This window comes from Centroberyx affinis, unplaced genomic scaffold (genome assembly GCF_046629955.1).
Source record: "Centroberyx affinis isolate AG114_WGS23_722 - 3 ecotype Tasmania unplaced genomic scaffold, CSIRO-AGI_Caff_v1 ptg000680l_1, whole genome shotgun sequence".
Classification (NCBI taxonomy): Eukaryota; Metazoa; Chordata; class Actinopteri; order Beryciformes; family Berycidae; genus Centroberyx; species Centroberyx affinis.
The window spans coordinates 100,951-124,885 of record NW_027279301.1 but is presented as its reverse complement, the minus strand read 5'-3'; the positions used below and the strand labels follow the sequence as shown (position 1 = coordinate 124,885).

At 40.1% G+C, this 23,935-nt stretch overlaps 1 protein-coding gene across 9 annotated transcripts; it reads left to right on the top strand.

Moving 5' to 3' along the window:
* The first annotated feature begins 3,968 nt into the window (after positions 1-3,968).
* On the top strand, positions 3,969-21,467 carry znf76 (zinc finger protein 76). Of its 9 annotated transcripts, none has more exons than XM_071519287.1 (13): positions 3,969-3,984; positions 6,126-6,220; positions 8,903-8,986; positions 9,213-9,290; positions 9,743-9,945; positions 11,465-11,536; positions 13,316-13,432; positions 14,197-14,398; positions 15,535-15,714; positions 16,870-17,073; positions 17,219-17,328; positions 20,261-20,374; positions 20,831-21,467. In XM_071519287.1, the coding sequence occupies exons 2-13, from the start codon at positions 6,148-6,150 to the stop codon at positions 20,936-20,938; spliced, it is 1,545 nt and encodes a 514-aa protein (XP_071375388.1). In that variant the 5' UTR covers positions 3,969-3,984; positions 6,126-6,147; the 3' UTR covers positions 20,939-21,467. The 9 variants fall into 9 exon arrangements, with proteins under 9 accessions (XP_071375388.1, XP_071375394.1, XP_071375389.1 ...); XM_071519288.1 differs by lacking the exon at positions 3,969-3,984 and adding an exon at positions 3,996-4,061 and having other exon boundaries at positions 17,225-17,328; XM_071519285.1 differs by lacking the exon at positions 3,969-3,984 and adding an exon at positions 3,997-4,061.
* The last annotated feature ends 2,468 nt before the right edge of the window (positions 21,468-23,935 follow it).

The following is a 23,935-nucleotide window of genomic DNA, read 5'->3' as shown; positions in this document are numbered from 1 at the left end:
GCGGAGGAGAAGAAGAAGAAGAAGAAGAAGAAGGGGATCCGACACTTCTTCTCCAGGATGATGAAGTTCTTTCGCCGATGCTCTGTGCCTAAGGACCAAGATGTGGTTTGATGTTTGCTATAAAGGTTTTTCTAGCTCCACACCTGAGAACTTGCATGATGGATTTTACACTCAGAAAATATTCACACTGGGTATCTCTTCACTATAGACTACCGAATGAAGGCAAAAATGCCAAAAAAAAAAAAAAATTCTTAGACATATGTTATTCCTGTGCCCCAGGACAGTTCAGTCAACACTTATGAACATGCACCACTCTTCCCTAAAGCTATAAACTGGAGAATTTTTGGACTAAATACCAAATGGTGGAGTGATAATCTATGGCATACAAAATGAGGTAAAATGACAGCTTCCACTTGGAGCAGCCCCTGATTTTACATCCCAGTGACATCACAAATTCAACAGTTTTCTGTCTGATTTCTAGCTTTGGGAAAAAGTTTGACATTGACTGAATGTCACAGAAATAACAAATGTGAATTTTTAAAATGGGTGGCGTTAGCCTTTAATCCAAAGTCACAGAAATGATCAGTATTTGAAAAATTGCTACAGGGTTCGAGCCCATAACTGCTAATGTTGGGAGAATAAGTGTTTTGCAATTACACAAGTCACATTTCGCTATTAAATTAGTTACAAAAATAGAGCTACAAGTTGAGTTCGCAACTGTCAAACTATGCTTGTTGATTTGACACTTGCCGAGCTTGGCTACGCTACAAGACATGTGACTTGCATGGTTGTAAACATTAATACTTCAGAACATGTAGATTAAAAAAATGTGGCGTCCAGGTAAAGCAGGAAAGTGTATTGCTCATTTTCTTTCCACAGGTAAACCAGGTAAGTCAATGACTCCTTTTCCTTCCACAGGTTAAGGCAGGTAGGTTTTGGCTCATTTCACAATTCAAAATGCCTTCATGCATCGATGAGTACAAAATGTGACCTATACTTGTGAGGCCGTCATATTTTGTCCGATTAAAAAAAACAAAATCGGACAAAAAAACTGATCTTTTCTGTGACTTAAGATGAAGAACACGGGTGGCTGAATGTTTTCTGAGTGTAAAAATCCATCATGCAAGTTCTCAGGAGTTTTGCTAAGAAAAACCTTCATAGATCTCTGGGCAGCATGGAGGCTCAGTGGTTAGCACTGTCGCCTCACAGCAAGGACACCGGTTCCTTTTCTGTGTGGAGTTTGCATGTTCTCCCCGTGTTCGCGTGGGTTTCCCCCGGGTGCTCCGGTTTCCTCCCACAGTCCAAAGACATGCAGCTCAGGTGGATCGGAGACTCTAAATTGCCCATAGATCTAAATGTGACGCAGAGATGATCTTTGACAGCCAATCCTCTCGTGACATATTGAGTCAGGTGACCAATGGGCCAAATAAGAAAATGAATGATGGAAATGAGTGATTGAAGTCGATTGAGTTCCCCCTTAATAAATAATTAATAAATCCATTCACTCAAAAAAAAAATTCAAAGTTTCACTGTTGTCAGTATTATATGTTTTCACAGGAGAATATATTCACTTCTATGATGCTAGTTGTACTTACAGAGGTGAAATGTTTCATCCAGACACCACACACACACACACACACACACACACACACACCTGACATTAAGCCAGACAATTAACTTCTAAAGGTTTGTTCTCTTCTATTTTCTTTGAGTCTGGCTCATAGTTTTAGGCGACTTATCAATTGATTGCTTCAGCCTACAGTTAGGCAGCAGGGCAACGCTTAGAAGCACAAATGAATTCATCAAGTCAAATGATCACCAATCTATGCATCTTAGTTTTGCAAAGGCCTCAGTTCAAATTAAACAGATCATCCATATTTTTAGACCTGCAGCAGCAAGTAGTAATAGGATACATCAAAGAAAAATAGGATATAAAGAAGAATAGAGCAAGTGGGGTCTATATGAACATGTGCAATGGAGAATTCCAACACTCAAACATATGAAGTAGAAATGTATGAATAAAAATGTGCAACAATATGGATTCCAGCATTAACGGGATGTGCAAAATAGCATCAGTAGTATCAGACCTTACTTACCTTGGGGTGCTGGGGCAGAGGCTGAAGGTGCTCTGTAGCTGCATCAGCTCATCAGAGTGGGGATGACTTTCTGGGGACCCACCATGAGAAATATTATCACAGTACCATCATGGTAGTGACCAAAAACCATGCCACTGTACTACCATGGTATACCAGGATTATTACACAAACTTTGCAATACCATTGACACAATGTTATCTTGTCCAATGTGAAAACAACCCAAGTAAAATAGAGCCGTCTTGAATAGCCGGTGAAAATGCATTAATGTTTCAGTATTAAAACCTTCATCAGAACGACCCATGTAGACACAGGAAACAATATACTGTGTTATCTACTGGTCCAATTGTAAACAAGTTCAAAGTTCAAGTAATTAGGGCATATAAACGATATACACAATTAAAAATACACAACTATACAACGCACTAACAGGGGTGGACTGTCCATCTGGGGCCTCATTTATAAAACTGTGTGTAGATTCCACACTAAAAGCTGGATAAATTATAATTGGATTCATAAAACTGTGCGTACATAGCTTGCAAACTACAGTGCAGACACAACCATACTGTTACTTTTTTACCTTCTTGTTAAAGTGTGGATTATTAGCTCAGCTTTTTCTTCATTTTATATTAATTTTTCCGGGGGCCGCGGCTCTGCTGCTGACCCTGTGCTCACCTGGCGTCCATGTTTGTATGGTGTTCTTTGTTTGTTTTTGTGTGCTGGTCCTACAAACTTCAATGGAGTTTCCACTGACATGAAGGTGAGAAGATATTGAGTGAATATTTGTTTTGGGATGACCTATTCCTTTAGTTCTGCTGAGGTGGAGACAGACTCAGCAGAGCAATGCATGAGATTACACTGCCACCTACTGATCAAATAGGGCAGTTCATGCCATCTTGCAAGTTCTAAAGACATTTTATGCTTCTCTGTCAATTTTTTGTGATGTTACGTTTTCCAAGTATGCTTTATGACAATAGTTTCACAGAGATTATAAATTTGACAAGTATAGCATACATTTGTACAATTTAAAATCAACCATAAAGGAACTACAGCAGATATTTCTTGTTTTTTGTGAGTGTATTAGTGTGAATATCATGTCATGATTTTTTTTAAACCGTGGACCAGTTTCTTGATTTTAAAAAAAAGGGGGCCCAGAACATCTTGAGAAGTTGATCCTTACTATGAAGTTGCCTGATACTTCTGCAGTGAACTGTGGATCACTGGCCTTGATATTCTCATTTTTGTACATTAAAGCAATGGCCCTCTCTCACAAGATCATATCCTTTCCTTTTCTATCCTTCACTGTGAGGAAGAAATACATGTTCCCATAAATGCAATACTTGTGGAGCTAGTCAGAAAGAGTAGTGTGTGTGTGTATGTGTGTGTGCGTGTTCGGTCACAATTACCAATGTGCACAATTACCTTGTCATGCTAGTAACAACTACTGTTCCGTGCAGGGTCAAATTTGCGTATGTAAAATCTAAACCACCATCATCGATTTTCAATTTAGTTTGAAATCACATGTTCACTGAATAATACTAATTTCTGTCAATTTTGGTGCTTTTATTTTGAAGGCGATGTAGCTTTGAACCGGAAGTTAGTTTAAGCTAACTCTAACATAAAAATGAACAAGAAATATCGATTGAAACAGCTTCTATAACAGCATTGTTTCGATAACATGAAGTGAACCTGGTGCATGTTTTTTTTAAGTAAGCACAGCCGGTTTTAATTTCTGTCTGGCCGACCTGGAGGCGTTGTCCAGCCAGAGGCGCGTTTCGTTCCATCGCGTTCCGCTAGTCTGCAGCTGGATAGCATGGCACTCCTCCTCTGGCGGTATGCCGGCGATGATTCATGTTCCGGGGCAGGGCTGGGTCATGGCGGTCTGCTGGAGGTGAGTATCCCAGTTTGCGCTGCTGCAGCCTGAGCCAACCGAGGGAGAGATGGGATAGAAAATGGGGGACTGGGAGGGTAAGGAAGCTAATAGAAATCGAATTGCTTAAGTGTTTTAAGCATACCGCCAATCGTTATTCTAAAACAGAGACTCATTAGCCCCACTTCCAACCCAGTGAGCTGCCTGCCGTCGCCAAATGGCTGAACGAGGCAAACCGTTTGCCAAACGTTAGTGAAGTCAAATAAGGCTCGGTACAGTGCTGCTAAAGAGCCTCCAATGAATCAGTTAGCCGATAATTAGCTAGCATGATGTGTATAGTCGCATGTATTGAGGGCTAAATGTTCCGTGCTAATATATCTATCCAACTAACTAGCTTATACCGTTATGTCAATAGTCTTGGGAACCTTTAATACATTTGTAATCGGTACCATTTAGCAGCAGCACAGCCACTTAGCTGCTCTGGGCTTACGTACCGCTCTCATGGGGAGGACAGCAGTCCAAACACCATTCAAAATGTGTCAGGTTAACGCTTCCCGGTTTATCGGCAAACCAACATACATGGTAGAAGACAACTTCAGATCTTAAATTAATCTGTAGGAGCCATTCTTCATTTCGGCATGCATCCAGCACACAAAGGAGCAGTTATTTCCATTAAAAAATAACTTTTACAGTTGCTTCATCTGTTATTCTCACGGTCTTCTTCCACCTTGTAGCGAGCAATGTGAACCACTTCTAAAATGTTAAAATAAAGTGCTGCGTGGTAGAGTTAGTATCTAATTTATATGCCGAATATACTAGCGGACGGTGATGATTCATGAAAGGTCTCACGTCGGTTCTGCCGTGTGTGTAGGTTGCTGATGATCAAAGCGACATTCAACTGACAGATTTTTAATGGAGTTTGTCGTGGCGTTCTCCTCATGCAGGAGATGCTGCTTTCAAGTGTTCCTCGTAAACTCCAACTTCGGACATGCACCCCCTTGGAGTGGCCGGCACCGGAACTGATGCACCTGCACACCAGGAACGGAAGTCACGTGACCTCTCCTTTCAGGCCGTAGGCTACAATGAGTCTGCTTCGATTATGTGAAGAGTATGGGGAGAACAGTATCTCTTGAACGTACAAAGTTAAAGCCGAGATATATTAAAAAAAATTATGGTTTTCAGCCTATACCAGACAGAAATTGCCATGGCCAAGGGAATCAAACATTCAAAGAGTGAATAACACTGAAAGAAAAAATATAAATACATTAAAGCCCTGTATCAGCCCCTGCTATTATTGGCCTATGGTGCTAAGCTGGTTATCACTAAGACATGTTATCTTAGTGTAAGTGCTAGCTTTTAACCAGCCAATTATCGACCACAAATTCAAACTGGTATACTATTAAAAAACACATGGCATACAAGACGTTTTACCAATCTGTTTTACCAAGTAGTTAGATAAGTCCTCTGTTGTTAAAACAACACACTAACCAAAGTGGTTAGACACTGGTTCAACATTTAGATCCGGAAATCCGGATTCTCCTGGCTCTCGTGGATGCTTACACCGTCTGAAAAGGTAGTGCGTCTTTGAGAAAAAATAGTTCCTATCTAAGTAGAACACAACTATTGACAGAAAGCTCGTTTTTTTTTTTTACAATTTTTTCAAGATAACATACTGATTATACTGTGAGTGTCATGTTTTGCAAAACAACATTTATCATAGTTTTCAAAGACTGTCCCGTATGCCCCTAGGTTTCTATTGCAGCAGAGTGGGAGGGGGCGGCCCGGTGTTACGGGACAGGCGGGGCAGGCGGGGCAGGCGGCTAGCGAACTTATGGTTTCTACTAATAGACGGAAAACATGTTATTTGGGCCCAGGCTTCCAAACTATTTCTTTAAGTACTCTTGAGGCTTGGGACATAATTTATGAAAATAAGTGTCCCATGATTATTCATTTTGTATGGGCCCCTCTGGCATTCCTTGGCTCCAGCAGACAAACAAATACAGCCAACAGTTTGGATTTCACTCTTAAGTTTGGATACATTTATTTATACATTTATACATTATCCATACAGAATGACAAGCTCTGACCATGGTGTGGGCAGGGCTGATAGATTGGGATGACATTCTCTAAGTGAGTGTGTGTGTGTGTGTGTCTGTATGCAGTATATAGAGGAGCAGCAGGAGGATGGAGAGTTTGGGTCTGCAGGCTGTAGCCCTGAGCGACGGCTCCACTGCTTACATTGAGCAGGCTATCAAAGGTGAGACCGTTATACCAAAAGTGGTATTAAAACAAAAAAAAGGGGTTTCCCTGGCGACGTGTCCTTGTTTTGTACTCAGTGTGTTTTGTTGTTTTCCTGTAGGGCTGAACGATTTTGAAAAAATATCTAATTGCGATTATTTTGACTGATATTGCAATTGCGATATGATTTGCGATATTAGAGGGAATGATAATTTTTACATCATTATTCTCATTTTCATTGAAAAACGTATTAAAATGATTATGGTGTGATGTTTCGCGGGGATCTGTACCAAACAAAGATGTTTTCTTAAGTCTGTAGAATATGATGTGTAGGCCAGGACATCTCTGCAGCACCACAATATTTCATTTAAAATGCTATTTTGACACATTTCACCTTTAACAAATATTGCGCCTCCTGCGATTTGAAAATTGCAGTAGGCCATATTGCGATTTGGATAAAATTTCGATTAATTGTTCAGCCCTATTTTGCTGCTGCACAAGGAAAATGGGGGAAATGCACATAATAAATGACAAGTATACTTATAGCCTGACAATGTCAGATTCAATGGACGTTTGTGGTTTGAGATAAGATCACAAACAAATTTGATCTGATCTCTGTTCATTATGAGTAAGTAAAGTAAGTTTCTTTCGCTAGGCTTGTTTCATTTTTTTCTAAGCAATGTTCTAAAATGTTGAAAAGCCAGTGACAGGAACACAACCCACAAAAATGTAAATTATATTCTTCGCTGGTGTGAAATTGAGGTGAAGAAACACCGCCATTTTGTAAGGGAAATGGCATAACAGACACTGCCATGACTGTGTACAAATACAGTATCTTAGTGTTTTGTTTGGGCCTACGGTATATTATACGGAGCCCGGGAGTGGCCATTGGGAGAAAAACAATTTATGTCGTGGCAACAATTTACTGTAACGTGCACAATATGCAATTTGAGCTCTCGTTTGTGTGTTGCAGCACCTGGTTGTGTTTACATGGCCTGAGGGTTAAGTGGATAAATATGTTGCAATATTTGGGGGATTTGCCTATTCAGTGTAAACAGACAATGGATATTAACATACCAAATCCTTACTAGGCCTATTAGTGCAGGAACAAACCCTCAAAAAGGGCCTTAGTTTTTGTTCTTCCCCTACCCGGGATAGAACAAAACATGATCTTGTTTTTTCATAACTTTGACATGTCCCCTTCATGAAATGGATGGTCATAATTTTTCTTTTTACTGCAAAAGTCATTAAGTTCATCAATGAAGTGATTCACCACATAGGCAATGTGTAGGCAGTCTTACTATCAGAGCTCATCTTGACCAGTTCACACTCCTAACATTACACTTCTAATCCTAATCCTAATCCTAATCTAATAATACTGTAATCAGTACCCAATTATGATAATAATTCATTTCAGGTAGTCACTGACATTGTCTCATCAAAAACAAGAAGTAAGAGTTTGTCACTGAGCACTGTTATTGTGACTATCCAGTGAGTATAACCCAAAAAAGTACACAAAGATGCCTGCCTTGTAACAGGGAATACCAAGTTGATCCCATGTTTTTTACCCACTGGTTGTATTTACATACTTCATATTAGCACTGATGGTTCTCAGGTAGTATCTCTAGACCTCAAAGCAACCTTAAATTAACCACAATGTATAGTGTAATATGAGTATTATGAGATCTTTTCAGTGCCAAAAGGACACAACTGAAATCATGACCCATAAGTTTTAACAACAAAAACTGAAAGCCGTAACATGACACCAAGCAAAACCACTTCTGACACTGAACAAGCATTGTGGGTAGAGGATTCTAACAGCACTTAGGTCAGCTCAAAATGCATGCTGACGTAAGTAATGCTAGCATGGCAGCATGATCTCATCATTTTTTGTATCCTATTCATATCCTAATTAATATTCTAGGTCAATATTAGATTAATGTCAATATGTTAATATTCCCATGAAATACTTAGGCCTATAGATTCAAAATGTTATTTTATAATGTTAGGAGTGTGAACTGGTCAAGATGAGCTCTGATAGTAAGACTGCCTACACATTGCCTATGTGGTGAATCACTTCATTGATGAATTTCATGACTTTTGCAGTAAAAATAAATATTATGACCATCCATTTCATGAAGGGGACATGTCAAAGTTATGAAAAAACAAGGTCATCTTTTGTTCTACCCTGGGTAGGGGTATCTAAAAATTTTGTGGGTTTGGTTCCTGCTCTATATCTGCAATACCTCAAATGTTCCTTTTAAGTTGCATTTTTTCCTAAACTGCACAGTTTAACGAAATCGAGGGAATGAATTGTATCTTGTGCACACAAATGGACTAAAACAGTGGTTCTCAACGTGGGGTCCGGGGACCACCAGGGGTCCTTGAGGGCATCCTAGGGGGTCCCCGGCAAATTGAAGAAGCGTTAAACTTCATTATTTCATTTACAAGAACAATTATAGAATGTAGGAGATTGATTATTTTGATCATAGTTTCACTGTTATCTCTCTCCCTACAATACAGATAGTCATGGAATTCTGGACAAAATCATATCTGACAATAAAAATATTTTCAGATTTGGGTCCGAGAGACAAAATCGCATCAAATGGAGGTCCGTGGCCCTAATGTGGACTAAATTAGGGGTCCTTGATATGAAAAAGGTTGAGAACCACTGGAGTAAAACGTGATTTCTCTGTGTCAGATGGGAACCTGGTGGAGGGAGACACCGTTCAGCTGGAGGACGGGACCACCGCTTACATCCAGCAGGTCACAGTGCAGCAGAAAGGTCTGTAGGCGTTCGTCACCTTTTCCATATACAGGCAGCATTGTGGAAATGTTCTTGGGTGGAGTGGATTCTGACTGTTGAAGCAAATCCAGCCTAAAGCACTTTCTTAACAAAAACAGCTATTGGCGATATACTTTGTATTTCTGGATTCATTTTGTTATTGTGGATCTTTTTTTTTTTTTTCTGCATTATTGTTTTTTTTATTAATTGTCTTTTTTAATGACAGAGCCTCTACCGTTTGAGGATGGCCAGGCAGTACAGCTTGAAGACGGGACGACCGCCTACATTCACCACACACTCAAAGGTACATACATGGTACATGACTTTGTATGCAAATTAGGATAATTATTATTTTTTTCCATGATACTGTATCGATTTTCCAGCCCCTCGTATCGATACATAAAAAATGGATTTAAAATGTCCTTAAATTTCCCTCAAATCCCTTTGAATTAAATAGTTTTGACTCAATTTGTCCGCTGAGTTATCAATATAATGTGATGTACATATTAGACTACCCAGGTGGTACACAGCAAGTTGTATTTTCAGCTCTATTTTTAAATTTTCAGTAAATTATGTAGAGTATCGCAACGTATCGCGATATGTATCGTATCGCAATGTATCGTGATACGTATCGTATCGTGAGGTCCTTGCCGATACCCAGCCTTAACGCAAATTCTAATGAATAATATGAGAATATGAGAATATGAAGAAAGCAATGACCTGGCGAGCCGTCTGAACCCCCTCGCCTCCGCGCAGACGGTTACGACCGCAGCTCGGTGGAGGCGGTGCAGCTGGAGGACGGCAGCATGGCGTACATCCATTACCCGCCGACGCCGCACCGAGCCGGGGCCGGCGTCCTGACGCTGCAGCCCGCCGGCTGCCTGGAGGACATGGCCGCCGAGGACGCGGCGCTGGTGGAGGCCGACTCCATGGCCACGCTGGAGCGCTACGCCGTGAAGGTGAGGCGGCTCTCCGGGCACGGCTCCACACCTTAGACCGAGCCAGTCCAGATCGGATCGTGCGTAGGGCTGCAACTAACGATTATTTTCATTGTCGATTATTTTCTCGATTAATGGATTAGTTGTTTGGTCTATAAAATGTCAGAAAATGGTGAAAAATGTGGATCAGTGTTTCCCAAAGCCCAAGATGACGTCCTCAAATGTCTTGTTTTGTCCACAACCCAAAGATATTCAGTTTACTGTCATAGAGGAGTAAAGAAACCAGAAAATATTCACATTTAAGAAGCTGGAATCACAGAATTTTGACTTATTTTTCTTAAAAAATTACTCAAACCGATTAACCGATTATCAAAATAGTTGGCGATTTATTTAATAGTTGACAACTAATCGATTAGTTATCAATTGTCATTGTCAATTGTCAGTTGTCATTAGTCGTTGCAGCTCTAATCGTGCGGTTTTTGAAATTGTAATATGGATGGTGAGCGATGGAATTAAGCGAAAATCACGAGCAGCCTGTTGCAGCCGCTGAACATGCGTTAGAGCAGTGGTTCTCAACGTGGGGGCCAGGGACCATCAGGGGGTCCTTGAGGGGGTTCCAGTGGGTCCCCAGCAAATTGATGAATTGTTAATGTTCACCATTATTTCATTTACAAGAAGTTAACACAATTAGAGAATGTAGAAGAATGACTGTTTTGGTCATAGTTTCACTGTTATCTCTCTACCTACAATACAGATAGTCATGGAATTCTGGACAAAATCATATCTGACAATAAAAATATTCTCAGATTTGGGTCCAAGAGACAAAATCTCATCAGATGGGGGCCCTAATGTGTACTAATTTAGGGGTCCTTGATGTGAAAAAGGTTGAGAATCACTGCGTTAAAGCATAAGGTAGGGTGTAAAGTCTACAGCTGCATCATGGAGCATTTATCAATACACAGGATATTATATTATTATCCCTTGTGCCATAATGCAAGGTGAGCATTCATATAGCAGTGTTTCCCACAGGTTGACACTGTACCTGTGGCTGCAGACCTGGGCGACCACCCATTTTAAATATATTGTTATATGTATGAGCTTATTATATGTCCCGACTTATTGTCAATACATCATGGAACAGGGTCAATATGTCTTTGTTTACAAATACCGTTACCATCATGAATGCCATAATTAACGTACAGCAACATAAGACAGGCAGCAACATTCACCAGCTACCTACCTACTCTAGCTCTATACAGAAGATGTATCTTAACTAGTAAAGTGTAAAGGGAAAACTAACCAAAATGTTGTCTCAGGTTGTTGTTTTCAGTCAGTAGCACCCAGTATCACCTAGTATTAGACAGTACCACCAAGTACCACACAGTATCACCTAGTATTAGACAGTACCACCAAGTACCACACAGTATCACCTAGTATTAGACAGTACCACCAAGTACCACACAGTATCACCTAATGTCAGACAGTACCACCCAGTATTGCCTAGTATCAGCATCTGACTCCCTGTCCTCTGTCATTCTAGATGAGTGGATCACAGGTAGAGGTGGATGAAAGCAGGACTGACAGCAATGGTCTTCCTGACAATGCTGTCCAGGTAAAGGTGTGTGTGTGTGTCAGGTTGGGAAATATTCTCCATTCACCAGACAAATACAGCTCGATTATGTGTTAGTTAGTCTACTCTACAGTAGGGTTGTCGCGGTGGCATACGGTCTTGGAGTCCACACCGGTGTTATTAGCCCCACAACGGGAATACCGTTATTTTGTATTTTGTAAAATAAAAGCACATATTCAGAGCTTCCATGTTCAGGTTAGGCTACTAAATGATAAATGGACATACTAACAACATACTGATCGCTAATATCTGATCACTAATATGACGAAAGTATGAGTTTAGGACGAATAGGATTAATTATTTGTCCTTACCTAGTGACAGTAATGAGTCCAGTACAATCCAATGACAGCCTAAAGAAGGGCAATATGCCAGAATCTGCTCACATCACTCACATTACCTCCCTGAGTGTTAGAGTTAGCAGTGTTATAAATCGCTGATTAAAAATTGTTACCTTTGACAAATGCTGTTAACATGGAGTTTGGAGAGGGATTTTAAGTTTCACCTTCATTGTAGTGTCGCTGACTTTTATATAGGGCTGAACAATTAATCAAAATTTTCTCAATCGCAATATGGCCTACTGCAATTTTCAAATCGCGGGAGGCGCAATATTTGTTAAAGGCGAAATGTGTCAAAATAGCATTTTAAATGAAATATTGTGGTGCTGCAGAGATGTCCTGGCCTACACATCATATTCTACAGACTTAAGAAAACATCTTTGTTTGGTACAGATCCCTGCAAAAATCACACCATAATAATTTTAATACAAGAATGAGAATAATGATGTAAAAATGATCATTCCCTCTAATATCGCAAATCATATCACAATTGCAATATCAGTCAAAATAATCGCAATTAGATATTTTTTCAAAATCGTTCAGCCCTACTTTGATAACGCTTAGACCCTCTAGTGGCGACAGGCGGTATAACCGGTATGGCCGGTGTTGAGGAGGGAAACAACACCGGTGTCAAAATGGCACCACCGTGACAACTCTACTCTACAGGTAACCAACTGTCATATGCAGTCCTGTCATAAACATCTAGTTGCCTGCTAAAATTGTGAAAGTGCCTGGGACAGAGGCCAGGGGCCTCATGTGTAAACGTTGCGTACGCACAAAACGATTGCGTACTGCAGTTTTCACGCACACATCGGGATGTAATAAAAATAAATTTGACGGGCAAAGCAGTGAAACTCTCCAAATGTTTCAAAATCACATTCTCACTCAATTCACTGTGCTCTGTCTATGAAGTGGTCTATGAAAAACCAGAATTACTTCTGCTGATACACCATAATAGTTTGGTTATTTATGTGGGTAATGTTTAACACTAGAAAGGCCACAGCCCATCTGCCATTGTTATTTTCAATTTTAAGTTCCTCCAACACTGAAAATGCAAATTCTTCCTCCTTCCAGAACTTTTCCTAAATATAAGGGCTTTAAATAACTAACTTTTTGTAATTCTAAAGAAGCCAATAGATACAGGCACTTTTTGCAATTAGCATAAAAACCCTCTATAGCACCACGTTTTTTCCTCCGGCTCGCTTCAAGTAGGTGAACGACTTTCACTTCGTTCACCATCTTTCACTGTGAAATCTATGCAGATTTTATACAGGAGGCCCCCTGGGGTTTACCAGGCTGTAGGAACGTGTGTGCATGCAAGTGTGCTTTTTTCCAAACGTTCTTGTTTGCAGCGTGTGCAGTCATGTACGTACTCTATTGGTAATAACAGTATTTGATGTATTTAGGTTGGTGTGTTTCTCTGTAGGTGGTTTATGAGGGGAAGGCTTGGGGCTCCTCCAAAGGCCAACAGATCGCCGAGAAGGCTTTCCGCTGTGACTATGAAGGCTGTGGACGACTCTACACCACAGCACACCACCTCAAGGTACCAACACACACACACACACACACACACACACGAACATATGTACGCCTCAATACAGCTCACAGCTTGAAAGAGAGACAGCTAGACACGTACTAGTTTTGTCACAATACCTGCCTCTTGACTGTAGTATTGTCACCAGCCCAAGTATCAGCTAGATTATTAAAGATATCAAAACTAAAACAATGAAGTAACCCTAAATAAGTAAGGAATAAGGTACAGTGAGCCTGTCAGTCAATCATTTGACATCAAATATTGATGTAAAACTATTTTATTACAAGCTAAACAAATTTATCAGGTTTCAGGACTGTCTGCAGTAACCAAACAGTAAGGTCTTCTTACCACAAGGTGTCGCCAGTTCATTTGATTAGAAATAAACAAAATGGACCAGACTTCTTGACTGTAGAGTGATATGATCAGATGTAAAACAGTGATTTGTAACAGACCCCAGAAATGCAACTGGCCGATCAGAATTGAGTATTGAACAAAGCCTTGTAATAACATGAAATAATAGTAAGATTCAATTAAACTTTGTTTTTTCCATCAAAACAGCAAATGATAGCACATCTGAAGATAGAACTGAAACTACAAAGTGTTTCCCTGCATGACACATTTTTACATTACCCAAACTAAATCTAAATAAGCTAAATCACAAACACAGATCCCTCACTACCACTTAAAACTTGAAATCTAATACACCTAACCAGAATTGTGCAGCAGTGTCGAGGTGTAGCTGTCTGGCTAGTGTGTGCTGGTTGTGGTTTCAGGTCCATGAGCGGGCTCATACCGGTGTTAGGCCCTACAAGTGCGACATGGCGTCCTGTGGGAAGGCCTTTGCCACCGCCTACGGCCTGAAGTCCCACCTGAGAACACATACCGGAGAGAAGCCTTACAAGTGTCCTGAGGACATGTGCTTCAAGGCCTTCAAGACCTCAGGAGACCTGCAGAAACATGTTCGCACACACACCGGTAAGACTCAACATGTAGACTTAAGCCCTCTCCAGACAGCATTAGTATTACCAAGGGAGGTGTGGTGATTGGTAATCTTTACCTCAGGACGACAGGAATTTTATCGGTGATTTTCTGGCTAGAATTTCAGGCTGAAATTATGTCCGCCTGATGAAGGTCCGATGATCGAAACGTTGTGTTTAATTATCTTGCAAGTATAGACAGTGTGTGGGATTCTATTCCTTTTTAAGCACACAAATAACAATAATAAAAATAAAATAACAATAACATAAGCAATGAAAGAAATTTAAGAACAACTTGGTGCAAGGAAAAATTGAGAAAATAGGGGAAAAGAGTGCAGGAGCTGCTGCATCTGGCATTACAGAGATATGGAGCCAGTGGAAAAGAGTTTTGTTAGTTTTGCTGTACTGCGGGTAATGTGGCTGGTCCCTGGATTACCATGGTCTCCCAGTAGATTCCAGTGTGCAAAGGCAAAATCACATTGCCGACCTCACCTGGTAATACTAACGCTGCCCGAAGAGGGCTTTACCCATATGGGTGTCAGTGTTAACTGGTTCATTTAGCAGCCCAGTATCTCATATTTTGCAGGTATCACAGCTCTAAATTCACTTTTCTACTTGGCAGCAAGGGTTAGCCCAATCTTTTTGAAACTTGGCACCTATATGTTACTGCTATCCAGTAGTGCCAACCTTTAAAATATTGTGATGATTGGCCAACAGGGGGCACTACAATAAACAATTTTGCTTTTTGGCCTATAATTCTTGAACCATTATAAGTTAATGAAAATTCCCATGATTTTCTGGCTCACGCCGGATTATAAATTACATACACTTTGTTTAATACTTTTTGTTTGTCTGCATTTTTTTTCTGTCCAGCATTTAGAGTTTTTCGATAAACCTATTTTATTTGGACACTGCCTACCTCTGGCTCTACTTTTTCTCGTTCATCCTTTCCTGTATGTGTCCACCCATTTCCCCATCCCCCTCTCTCTGTTCATTCTCCTTCCGCGCTTTCATTTCTACCTGCATCTATCCATCCGAAGCCTTGTCTGTTTCCACGGCAAATGCACCGTGGCCGTCCCTCTATCGTCTGCCCTTTTTTTACCTCCATCTATCCTTATTATCCTCGTCCTCCAGGTGAGAAGCCCTTCCTGTGTCCGTTTGATGGTTGCGGTCGGTCCTTCACCACCTCCAACATCAGGAAGGTTCACCTCCGGACCCACACAGGAGAACGGCCCTACCTGTGTCCGGAACCCTCCTGCGGACGAGGCTTCGCCAGCGCCACCAACTACAAGAACCACATGAGGATACACACAGGTCTCACACACACACACACACACACACAGAGTTCTGGGGCTGGGTAATATCTTGGAATTTTATTGATACTGATACTATTATCAATACTGGTTATCAATACCAAACTAGTTTTCTGTAGTTGTGATGGCTGTAGCTGGACTTGTATTTATATGTAAAACTTCCTTGGTATCTATGGATAGATAAGTGAGATCAAAAAGTGCAGCTAAGCACTTGGTATTTCACTTGTTTCCCTAAGTTCACAGTACTGCACTTGTTTATTTAGACAAGGTCAAGCTGGTATTTTGAGGAATCACATTTAGCAGAAACATCTATTTCCAATTAATTACTAATTCTAAAATAAGGTAAAATGGCACTTTATTGATCAGTGTGGGGAAATTAGGTTGTCGCAATAGCAAATAGTAATAGAAATCAACAGGGAAAAAGAAAATGGAATGTAAGCACACAACTAGACTATAAAATATGCAGTAAAAAACAGTAGAAATAAAACATGTTTTTGTTGAGTTATGTAAGTAACTGTGAGCCCGGTTTAAAATTTTCTTAGCAAATTGGCTGTTAAATAAACTAATTCTGAGTTGTTTGAATGACAAAAATCTGTTCAGAATTACGCACAGGATCTTAATGGATAGCGCAACACGGAAGCAAAACTTGTTTCAGTTGGTTCAACAAACCCGAGCAGCCTTTGCGCATGCCTATATATATATATATATATATCTCCAGGGCCTACATATAACATTCTGATTATCACACCAAATAGTTTACTCCCCACCCCAATTATTAAAAAAAAACAAAAAAAAAACGTTATATCTGATACTTAGACCGGCCCGGCCTGGGCCCAAGGAATGGAGGGGAAATTCCTACCAGGCCCGGGCCGGGCCGGGCCGGGCTGGTCTCGGGTTCGGGCAGGGAATCAAACCTCTGATTCCAACACATTCAGTAGAGTAGAAGTGGGAACTGTGGGAAAGAAATGGATTTCTAACATTTGTTGCAGTTACCTACAGATGTTACGTCTTGACTGCGTACTAAAATAACGATGATTAAACATGAAATATATACAGTATATATAAATAGGTCTCAACAGTGCAGTGTTATAAAGGTTTCTGTGGTTTTGACACGTTCTGCTTCTCACTAACCATGTCTCTCTCTCCCTGTTTTCAGGAGAGAAGCCCTACCTGTGCACGGTGCCGGGCTGCGGGAAGCGTTTCACCGAGTATTCGTCTCTATATAAGCACCACGTGGTCCACACCCACTGCAAACCCTACAGCTGCAACCACTGTGGGAAGACCTACCGGCAGACCTCCACCCTGGCCATGCACAAGCGCACCACGCACGGGGACTTCGGACCTGCAGAGGAAGTAGAAGGTATGGTATGACCCTATTCAATTTCTATGGGGAAAATAATAAATCGACATTTTCTGTGGTTGCCTTTTCTGTGTTTTCTGTGTAACGCTAACCCGCAAACGTACGCTCTGATCCCTCCGGCTCTTTGTGTGGCTGTTATTGGCAGATGCAGATGTGATGGATGGGGCCTTGGACCAATCACAGGACTCCTACCTGGAAGGGGTGGAGCAGAGCGAGGGCTCCCAGCTGGGTTCCGACTGTCAGACTGTCGGTCAGGTTGGTCCTACCTCCAACTATTTATAATCTGTCTAAAATGTATTTATATACTACAGCCTATAACCTTACCCAACTAGAACATAAACACCTCTGATATCTACACTCACTTAAATCCTTCACCCAACATTGAAATTAGTCAATAAGAGGAGAACAAATGCATGTTTGTGTCATGTCATGTTCAGTAAAGCATCATTATTCATTTTTTTAAGCATTGATATACCTAGATTAAAGGATAAGGCTGGTGTTTGTTAATGCATTGCTTACCGTCAACAAATCCTATGAAAATAACAAAATCAGCAATGATTTTGTTTTGCCAAAAGTCTCGTCCATGTAGCCGGTGTCCAATGCAGCCATGTCCCAGCAGCCATAGAACTCCACTGTATTAAAAAAACGATTAAAAACACGTCGGCTGTAAACACTTTGCGATCTCAGGAAAGTAGTTCCGTAGCACAGAAAATAGTCCCCGGTATGATGAAGAATTTGTTCCCATTTGGATTTGATTTGGTAATAACTACAACAGCCTGACTTTTAGTGGTAACAGTTAGCGATTTTTAAAATGTAAACTATGTCTTTGTGAGCTGGATTTAAAGGTTTTTAGCTTACAATTGGAGCCAATGACTTCCAGGTTGAAGGCTAAAAACAGTGTGTGGGAAGTCAGAAAGTAACGGGAGTGGAGCAAACACATTGTTGATTTTGTTATTTTCATAGGATTTGTTGACGGTAAACAATGCATTAAAAAACACCAGCCTTATCCTTTAAACTGGTAAATAAATCTATAAATGAAAGCCTGATTTGAGGTCAGACAACAAAATATGCAGCTTAAAGCTGGTAACTCTCCCTACTTTATACTGTATCACAACCAATTTAAATGTAGCTTGGTTGGTAAGATGGCATGTGGTGTTGTGGCAGCATAAAACTACAAAACATATCATGGGGTGTGGAAGAACGAGGAGATAAACAAGTGTTACAATATTTTTTTGATCACATACCTTGATGTCGATAGTGTGACAGCATTTGTGCCAAAAACAACTGTTGGTGCTCTCATACTGTTCAGACAGCATAAAATATATAATGCAGGGCCTGGAAAGTCTAGAAATGTATGGAAAGGGTTTTTGATAAGTTTGGAAAAGTATGGAAAAATATTGTTGTACTGCCCTGATACATACAGATTCACATTTTCTGCGGTTTTAGAGCCCCGTAATCTGATATTTCTTGCTGTGAGGAATAACCTTCATGTACATGGACAAAGACAAATATCTGTGTAAATCACACTGAACACCAACCAAAATCTTAAAATCAAAACAAATTTGGTTTGGAGATTTGGAAAAAGTATTGGATTTTGAAATTGAAAGTGTGTATATGAGCAAATTTTACAAGCAAATTTTACTTAAAAACTCTCATAAAATGAGGTATGGTAGGAATATTATTTGAATATTTCTGTTTTGTGTGACATCACACCTAACATTACCATTCGGTTCAATGAGATGAACATTAATTTGATTATTTAACGTGATTTTGCACACACGAACCTTATCGTGATATATATTGAAATCGAGAAAAATCCTTATGATTATCGTGATATTGATTTTAACCATATCGCCCATCCCCAAGAGCAGAACCATGTGACTCTGTGATATGAAATGCATAATGGGACAATGGGGAATGGAAGAAATGATTAACTTTTGGTAAAAATCCAACATGCGGAACCGGCATATCTTAACAATTGCATAGTGTCGGCAGAGGCATGTGCTCTAATAAGTGTCATCTAGTACTATTATTAGAGGTTCACTATGTAGTAGTGAAACCCTGTAATTGCTGGAATTCCTATTATTATCAGGTTACTACTGCGTCTGCGGTGGTAACCTAATAATACTTTTGGTAACACTTTAGATTAGGGAACACATTAACTATTAATACATTTGTTATAAACATGCATATTGGTAATGTATTGGTTCCTTATTAGTCATTACAAACTACTGATTAGCACCTTATTCTGCACTACTGTCTTCTACAAGTATAGCACATTAACTATGGCTTTTCCCTCAACAGCCTCCTAATTAGTCAGTAAGGAAGTTTTTGCACATAAATTGGGCTTTTAGTGTGCTTTGGTCAGTATGGGGCTTATAAGGTGCTAGTATCACATATTATTGAGGGAAATTATGAAACTATTGAGGGAAAACCCATAGTTAATAGCTAATATGTGTTCCCCCATCTAAAGTGTTACCATACTTTTTAATAGACTGTCCTTGCATATTTATTCATTGTCCGTATTTTTATATATTTTATTCTCTCAAGCACTTTGTACTTGTGACAGCATTAATTGGAAATAAACAAAAAAAAAAAAATAACAATAAAATTATGCCAGAGCTTACCATCAGCTCTAATGACGGAGTCAACCGTCATCCAAGCCACGTTTATTCCAGTAGTCTATCATATAAAAATTATAGAGAACGTGTTGCTCACAGTTTGAATCAGAATCAGGTTTATTGCCAAGTAAGTTTTCACCTTCATACAAGGAATTTGCCTTGGTATGAAGGTGCATACAATAAACAAACATGGAGAAAAATAATAGGAAAATAATAGGGATAGGTTAGGAGGAAGTACTTCAAGAAAGTCAAGAAACATAAAGAATACAGAATATGAAACAAATATAATAAAATAAAATATGTGCAATATATCTGTTTTTATAAAGTGAATGAAAAATCTATAGTCAATCCATAAATTGTGACATAAATATACAAAATTTTCTGGCTCACCTCATACAGGTTTCATCTTCATGTGTTTTGGTTCTACCACTAAACATGTCTGATATAATATTCAATTTAATGTAGTCTGCACTGTCTTTCTTGCCGTGGCCCTCCGCTCTCCTCCACTCCACTCCTCCATCACCGCGAAACCGTTCTGTCCCAACGCCTCTCCTCCCTCCTCCCAGGTCGCCATAGTAACATCAGCGGGCGTCATGGCAGGCGGCTCGGACGTCTCGACCGCCCACTACCAGCAGGTGGCGCTGCTGGCCACGGCTAACGGCACCCAGATAGCAGTACAGGTCAGGTCTCAACCTCTTTCATATCAAGGACCCCCTAATTTAGTCCATTTGATGAGATTTTGTCTCTCGGACCCAAATCTGAAAACACGTTTATTGCCGGATATGATTTTGTCCAGAATTCCCACGACTGTCTGTATTGTAGGTAGAGAGATAACAGAGAAACTATGATCAGAACAGTCATCCTTCTACATTCTCTAACTGTCTTAACTTCTTGTAAATGAAATAATGGTGAAGTTTAATGATTCATAAATTTGCTGGAACCCCCCTCGAGGACCCCTGGCGGTCCCCGGGACCCCCACGTTTTGAGAACCACCGGCTTACATAACACCACACACACAGACACAGAATCAGGATGCATTCAGATCCATATTAGAGTTGGACTGTTAGACTGACTTTAAATGGTTGTGTGTGTGTGTGTGTGTGTGTGTGTGTGTGTGTGTGTGTGTGTGCGTACAGCTGGAGGAGCAGCAGACACTGGAGGAAGCCATCAGCATGGCCACAGCAGCCATCCAGCACGGCAGCAGTCTGGTCCAGGACGGAGAAGCGGCAGACGGAGGCTGCTGACCGAAGACCTGACCCCCAGCCGTCGACGCACCGTAGTCCGGGGGTTTACGCTGCCCACACACACTCGCTCCCCCCCCCCACCCCCCTCCCCTGAACTCCAGGCAAAGCTCCGGGGAGAACCGGGGATCGGCAAGGGAAGACGGAGCTGGGAAAACGCGTGGGGGGTTTCTTTTTCGGGTTTCGTCGGGTTTCGAAATCTCTGCCTTTCGGAACGCTTCTCTGTGGTTTTCACACTTGACTTCTCTCGGGAGTTTTTTGGGGGGGCTCCGAACCCCCCACCCCCACCCCCACCCACAGCTAAAGCACCGCTCGCCTAGCACCCGCGGGAAGAAGCAAACGGTTCTATCGATAGGACTAGAGACAGTAGGGAGAGTCTGAAGAAGAGATAGAGGTACAGTAGATGAAGGGGCTTGCCTTATTCGCTGCGTCTGCAAGTGAACGAGCAGATGTTAAAGCACAGACGGTTTCATATAGCTTGTCAAGCGTGTGTGTACCTTTTTGAAAATAAATAAGCTCTATCTTTTGTCAAGCTGTGTCATTAGGTATTTATTGGGGGCGCATTAAATTGATCAAATGCTTACTTATGATTAAAGAAAGATCTGGTATGGTGGGTAGTTTATAGAGCTGCAACGATTAATCGATTAGTTAACTATTAAATTAATCGGCAACTATTTTGATAATCGATTATTACTCGGTTTGAGTCATTTTTTACGAAAAATAAGTCAAAATTCTCTGATTCCAGCTTCTTAAATGTGAATATTTTCTGGTTTCTTTCCTCCTCTATGACAGTAAACTGAATATCTTTTGGGTTGTGGACAAAACAAGACATTTGAGGACATCATGATCAACATTTTTCACCATTTTCTGACATTTTATAGACCAAACAACTAATCGATTAATCGAGAAAATAATCGACAGATTAATCGACAGTGAAAATAATTGTTAGTTGCAGCCCTAGTAGTTTGAGGGATAAGAGAAAATGTGTTAACTGATTATTTTGGACATGCAACATCAGCTTGTTTGGTCTGAAGTCTGTTGCCTCATTTTAATCAGAAGGTGTTGGTCTCAGCCAGGTACAGTGGAAATGTTCTGAGAAACGTGTTGACCCTGTAAAACTCTGTGAAACTTGCACAACTTCCTCGTTCACAAGGTGTGAAAGCAGCTGAGGATTATTCTGAGATATTCTAGTTCTGCTTGGTCAGAAAGATCACATTCTATGACTCATAACTCGTGACTTTAATTAATCTACATTTTTGTGATAATACTACTTTATTTGTTCCAGTTGGAAGTCGAGGCAGTGCCGACATGGAGGGAGGGGGGGGGGGGGGGGGGTACATACAGTATTTATCAGTACATACAGTATTGATCAATACGACACTGAATACTCTTCACCATGAAAGCAGTCAAATTTAAAGATATTGAATATAAGCTTTATCAGTCAAGAGGCAGATTCCCTCTTCCTGCTGTTTTTGTTTACAGTTTTTTTTCAATTGCTAACAAGCATCGGTCAATACTGGAGCCACTTTTTCAAAACTCTTCATACAGTCTGCATTACCAACATGCATCTTGGCCCAAACAGTTCATCTCACCTCCAAAACTCTCTCAAACCACCAAAACACTTCATACATGTCTCAAAATAAGCTCGATAAATCAATAAATCAGTATTTCATTATAGAATAAGAATCACACCTTTTCACTTTATTGACTGTACTAAAGTATATGTAGCAAGAATGAATCAGAAATGCAGCAATTTACTTCAATATCCTTTATTTTTTCTATATCTTTGCATATAGTAATTTACTTATGAAAAGTAAAAAGTTGAAACAAAAAAAAAACAATTTCCTAAAATTCCAGGGCTGCAATAATACAGTAATTACAAAAAAAAAACCATCAACAACATGTATATTTTTGTCTGTTTGATAACGAGACTAAAAGCTTTCATTTGTGTTTGGAATGATTATTATTTCATTTTATTGTAAATATTCTAAGATTTTCTATATATGCTAAGATATTTCTATATACAGTATATATACAGTACTGTGCAAAAGTCTTAGGCACCCTAGATTTTTTATATAAATTTCTTAGAAGTCTTAGATGTGTATTTGTTTTCTGCATTAGTGTGTCAGTAGACTGCTGTTTATTGTAAATTTTTGAAAGTATCTTCGCTTTATGGATATCTTTGACATATGCCTAAGACTTTTGCACAGTACTGTATATCTATATATATACCATATTGAAATGGTTACTGCAGAAATGCACGAAATTTGCCATCATTCTGTTTTGAATGTGTTTTTAACAGTTTTGAAAACAGTGTGTTAGCATTTGAAAAATGTGCTGCAGATATATAGTGTTTTGCAGCTGGTGGAATATGAATGAGAAAAGAGTTCATGGATTTTGGAAAATGTGCTCATTGAATGCATTTTGTGTGAAAGCAATGAAAAATGATTCACAGTTTGGTCCACATAGACTTCTGTTTCACTGACTGTGTGAAGAGTTTTGACAATGCATGTTGGCAATCGAAAAAAACTGTAAAAAAAAAAAAAAAAAAGCTAGTAGATGAAGGTTGAGAACAGTAGAAGTTGATGAAAGTGTAGAAGGGACATTTGCAGAGAATGAATGAGAGTTTTCCCCTTTTTCAGCCTACCTGAACTTGTGTCTGGCTTCCAGTGATAGATGGAGAATGAATGGCAGGAGAGAGAAACATTAGGAGTGAAAATGATGGTATTACATGGCTTTCAGACTGGAAAAAAAAAAGAAAGGAAGAGAAGTTTCAGGTCATGGGAGCTCTCCAACTGTAGTTAAGGAAAGTCATGGAAAAGTCCATAACCAAGTCTAAATCCTCCAAAATATTGTTTGTTTACTTACACTTTCATATCACTTGTTCCGCCAAGGAGATGACGAAGGATCACAATGAATTCTGGGTAAGATGCGTTCCCTGTGGGGGGGGGGGGGGTCTACATCATCCTCGTCGTGGACTCGCTCCCTCTCGGGCCCTCG

Coding starts and splice junctions, on each gene's coding strand:
- znf76 (XM_071519287.1), top strand. CDS start 6,148: ATGGAGAGTTTGGGTCTGCAGGCTGTAGCCCTGAGCGACGGCTCCACT. Junction 9,291..9,742: donor CATTCACCACACACTCAAAG/GTACATACATGG, acceptor GCCTCCGCGCAG/ACGGTTACGACCGCAGCTCG. Junction 17,329..20,260: donor ACTGTCAGACTGTCGGTCAG/GTTGGTCCTACC, acceptor CCCTCCTCCCAG/GTCGCCATAGTAACATCAGC.